Source organism: Podarcis raffonei, chromosome 1, assembly GCF_027172205.1.
Source record: "Podarcis raffonei isolate rPodRaf1 chromosome 1, rPodRaf1.pri, whole genome shotgun sequence".
NCBI classification, from domain to species: Eukaryota; Metazoa; Chordata; class Lepidosauria; order Squamata; family Lacertidae; genus Podarcis; species Podarcis raffonei.
Window position 1 is genome coordinate 35,671,480 of NC_070602.1, and position 5,065 is coordinate 35,676,544.

The window sequence follows — 5,065 nt, forward strand, 5'->3', positions numbered from 1 at the left end:
TAAACGGTGGCTATTTGACCAAGTATTTGTGGAGCTTTCATCCAATGATTCCAGAGCACTTTTCACGATTCCGATTTCTATCTCTGGCTTCTGTTCCTTCCAGGCTTTGCTAACAAGACACAATCCTGTTTTCAATGAGCAGCTTTCACTTCCGCCTACGTGAAGAAGGGGGAAATCAAGAAGGAACCAGGAAGTCCCGTCTCCAGGCTCCTGACACTTGTCGCTCGGCTTCCTCGGCCATCAGCGACTGTAAGCAGGGAGTAGAAGGGAAGAAACGCGGGTCGGGAGGCGGGACCGCCACTCTTCCCCGGTTTCCTCCGCCGCGGACCATGGCCGACTCGACCCGGGGTCCTTTTGCCCGGGCCCTTTTGCAGCAGTGCCTGCACGCGAGGCTGCAGGTGAAGCCTGCCGAGCCGGGCTCCGAAGCCGAGTGGGTGGAGGTAACGTCTGCACGGGCAGATCTCTCGGGGTTCCCCCGCTTTGATTTCAATAAGGCATCCCCCGACTTGGCGAGCAGAGATCATCGCTTTCTGCTCCTGTCTGCCTGCTCGTCCCTACCCCCACCAAAATAATAATAATAATGATGATGATGATGATGATGATGATGATGATGATGTTGCCACCGCCGAATTGATCTTCAATTTGCACATCACCCTACTTGCTTCCTAAAATAATCAAGATGTCCCGATGTCAATACGGATTATTGTAATAATCGTGAGGATCCCCCCACCAAGTGCCGGAAGTACTTCGCTTCCATGGCTTTTTCCCCATCGCTTCCGGAACTCAGGCAAAATCCTGAAACGGAATAGTGGGCGTTTTCACGCGTGAAGTTTAAAGCCACGGTTTCTTCTCATATTGCTTAGCATTACAGAGGCGTCTCTCCCTCCCCCCCCCCCTCATTCTTTCTTTTTTTGCATGGGAAACGATTGTCATGGAGCGAACTGCTTAGTAACCAAGATATACATTTAACATTTCGGCGAGTCTTAATTCTGAGTAGAGATCAGTTTTTTTCACACGTTACACTGAACACAGGTACGAGCTGTCTCTGCACGTGCTCAGGTGCTAGTATGGAAGAGTGTATAATCGTTGGTTGGTGCAGTTCTACTGTAGTGTACACAAGTGCACAGAAAGTACATCTGCTTAATGTAATGTGTGAACACCCCTACTGAAACTTGGGAAGCAGCCCAAACTTTTTCCGCTGGTACTCCACGAGTTTCGCTCAGGTGGTCCACAGCATGTCTGTAAAAATACAATTAGATTCATGTAGCACAGTACTTTACAGTTGCTACAGCAGGCAGAAAAATCAAGTGATTCCTCAGCAATTTTCAGGTTGTGGGGAGCAGGGGACAGAGTTTAGGAACAACCACTGCATTAGTTCATCTAGCAGCTGATTTCCAGAGTCTTTCTTAGGCTGACCTGGAGACACCAGGAATTGAATCTTGCAGTCTACCATTGACCGATAGGCCATGCATATTGTGAAAGCACCTGGAGCGGTGAACATTTGACATCTCGGATTTGACGTATTGGATTCAAATTCATCTCTGATCTACCTTACAGGGGTGTTGCAACACTATAAAAATGAGGATAGTTATCATTCTTTTATTAAAATCCTATTTACACAATCCCCCAGATGTTACAGGACATTGTGAAGTGACATTAATATTATTGTTGGCTTATTTTGTTTTTAATTATCTTTTCCTAAGCTGCAGATTAGGCATTATTGTTTCAATACAGCTCATGTTTATGCTGAGATCAGCTTATTTGTACTCTGAAGATTGTGACTGGAGATTCAACTGATAGTCGGAGACTAACAATGTATTGCTTGCTGCTTGGCTGATTTTTGGCTGATTTTGTTTAACAATTTGAATACAGTTTGGAAAACCTAAGTATATTTTGAGTGCATATCAGATGTGTATGCCTCAAAATAAACTATGTAACTTTGTATTTATTTGTTCAAGAAACAGAGAAAATAAAACATTCAGTTCTCTATCATGGAAGAAGTTGTTTTTAAAAGTATGATGTCTGAGGCACAAAGAAATATGTATCCCAGATATAAAAATGTTTAATTTTATTTGAGTGTGGTCTTTATGGTACTTTCCACAACTTTCCACTAAAAGAAATCTAGCTTGTGACCTTTTAAGACCTAGATTACCTATTACTTCAGAATCTAGACACGGAAAATAAATGGCTTTTTTTTTGCATACAGAAACATTTCAGTTTACATCTACTGAAATGAATGAGTTTTCCAATTAAGGTTTAAATCCTAGACATACTTCCCGGGGAATAAGTCTCATGCATGTCTAAGAAGACATGCATAGGATTGTGGTTTCATGCACAATATTAATAGATCTCTTTAATTACAGTAAAAAACGTATGGGTATATGGATGTGTAAATATATTTCTTTGTTATTTTGAATAGATACAGCGAGGACTTATAATCTATGTATGTTTCTTCAAAGGGGCTAGTGAAGAAATTATTCCCAAAATGGGTAGGTGTTTAGATAAAATAGTATTTAAAAACAGCCATTTTAAAACGGCACTAAAATATGCAAATAACTGCAGCTGCATCATTGAGCCTATCATAAAATAGTAATAAGAACTTGTTTCATGAGATTTTTGTAATGAAAAGCTTTGAATCATTAAAAACTGCTCTCCAGGGAAAGTTCTAAGCAAGTATTTCATTCCGAATCGTTCTGCATACAAGTCCGATGTGCTTTTTAATTAACTTGTTCTTATTAAGGTTTGCTGTTTAATAAGCTTGTTGATGCAGAGTGCGTTATTAATATAGTGCCATATTTAACTTAAGGCTTGAGGCAGTATTGAAATGTAGCCTGAATCAGTAACTATGTTACTTTCTGTCCTCCTTTTCTTTTATACTGCAGTTTATTTTGAAAATAAAAATTGTTAAGTGGCACACACTCAGTATCAAGCCTTCTCCTTACAGAAGGCTTGTAGTCAGTGTTGTTCTTCCAAGAAACAGGTACTGCTGATTCCCTTGTGGCCAAAGACTTCTGGCTTTAGCTCCCACTGCATGAACATGTCAGAAAGGGCTTCACAGCTTTGCATCTTGTTTCCTTTTGATCATCTTCTCTTGCAAATGATATGGGTGATGAAGAGCAGCAAAGGGGTTGATTCTTAAAAAATATTTTGCATTTGTACTTAAGGCGAAGTAGGATTTTAATCATGGGTTATATCCAAAGAAGTCTTGTTTGCACAAGGCCTTCTGCTTGCACAATGGAATTTTCCCTCTTTTTGCTCCCCCCACATGCCCCCCCAATATGTTCTGTGGGTTCCCCCAGTCCTCCAGAGCAGATTTAGGGTGGTGTGGTGCATGAACCAAGGAAGGGAGATTGAGAAGTTCTGTTGCACAAGTGCAAGTCCTAGCACTAACAGAACAGTTTGGTTGGATACAACCCTATGAGCTTGGACTAGTTTTTCCAAATTAGTTAATAACTTGTGTTATTACAAAGTACCACCTTGTGTACTGCAAAGCATGAGTGAGGACAAACCCAACTTAGATACCATCAGAGTTATGAAGTTTAGGGACAGACTTATCTCTTAGCATAATCCATGACCCACCAGGTTACCAGGAGAGTGAAATGAAGTGAGAATACATTGCTGTCCCTTTTAAGGCTTCAGAATAAGGGTTCAGAAGAAGTATTTATTCATGGCCCATTATGAGACAGTAAAAAACTAATAAATTAATTGGGCTTAACCCTTATTCGGTTAGAAGTACAGTGGTACCTCGCAAGACGAATGCCTCAGAAGACGAAAAACTCGCAAGACGAAAGAGTTTTTCGTTTTTTTAGTTGCTTCGCAAGACGATTTTCCCTATGGGCTTGCTTCGCAAGACGAAAACGTCTTGCGAGTTTGTTTCCTTTTTTCTTAAAGCCGCTTGAAGAGGTGCAGTTGCGACGGACCGTGCTTCGCAAGACGAAAAACCGCGCAAGACGAAAAGACTCGCGGAACGAATTAATTTCGTCTTGCGAGGCACCACTGTATTTCTACTTGCTCATTTTTCTTGATATATAAATGTATACCAGGTAGCCAGTAGAGGGAGCTAATGTACAGGTAAATGTGCTTCTTCTCCACTACTGTATAAGAGGAAACTGGACATTGGAATTCAGGTACTATCCCTGTTTCACGATGCCTGTGTCTTGACTTTTGTCCTTATGGGCAGAATTTAACTTGCTGCATTGCTAATGCATGACCACAAACCTACTAACTGCAATTGTTTTTCCCTTCTCTGTCTTTGCAGTCAATACGCTCGTGAATGTGAAGTTGAGTGAAACAGAAAGCGGCGAATACGTTTCTGTTCTGGATTTGCCAGGCAGCATATTAGTAATACCCCAGGCCACGCTGGGTGGCAAACTGAAGGGGAGAAGAATGCAGTATCATTCCAACATTGAAAAGGAAATTGGGATGGAGCTGTATTCCCAGTTTGTGACTCAGTGTGAACAAGAACTGACTGCAAATACCAAATGTGCAGAGGCTGGGGTTGCTCTCAAGTACGGCACATATGGAAACCGGCAGGTGTTGAAAGTAGATACAAATGGACCTTTCAGTCATATGATTGAGTTTTGAGGAGGGGAAAAGTGATTTATTTTTTAAGGACATGCATACTGCCTAAGGAATGTTGCACGGTTGTGTTAAGGAATAAGAAATTGATTCTAAGCATTTGAGAGCGAGGAAAAGATTTCAGTAAGCCCAGCTAATAAATATATTTAATTCTTTTCAGTTAAATTGCCTCAAAACGTCTTCCTCCTTCGTGTATGGGACTTAACCAATCAGTAGATGACTAGTTAGCTCCCCGCTTGCTTATATTACAGCATTCTCTTGAAAACCACTTGCCAAATCAACAAAAGTAAATTCCCTAACATAGTTTTTATCTGTACATCTTTTACTATTTGACTGCTCTGAATTTAATAGTAGTACATCATGTTCATTTTAACAGTATTTGGATATTGGTTACAATATAACTTCTTAATTCCATACATACTAAAAATGTGAATGTAAGCCGCTTAATCAATTGCAATGTGTTGCATTAGAAAGAGATTACCACATA

General features: G+C 40.7%; 1 protein-coding gene across 2 annotated transcripts; it reads left to right on the forward strand.

The window, feature by feature from the left end:
- DTD2 (D-aminoacyl-tRNA deacylase 2) lies at positions 1–4,886 on the forward strand. 2 transcript variants are annotated; one of them, XM_053380825.1, is made up of 3 exons: positions 1–398; positions 2,420–2,489; positions 4,259–4,886. In XM_053380825.1, exons 1-3 carry the CDS (start codon positions 135–137, stop codon positions 4,582–4,584), a joined length of 660 nt encoding a protein of 219 aa, XP_053236800.1. In that variant the 5' UTR covers positions 1–134; the 3' UTR covers positions 4,585–4,886. The 2 variants fall into 2 exon arrangements, with proteins under 2 accessions (XP_053236800.1, XP_053236792.1); XM_053380817.1 differs by having other exon boundaries at positions 4–440.
- Positions 4,887–5,065: the final 179 nt, after the last annotated feature.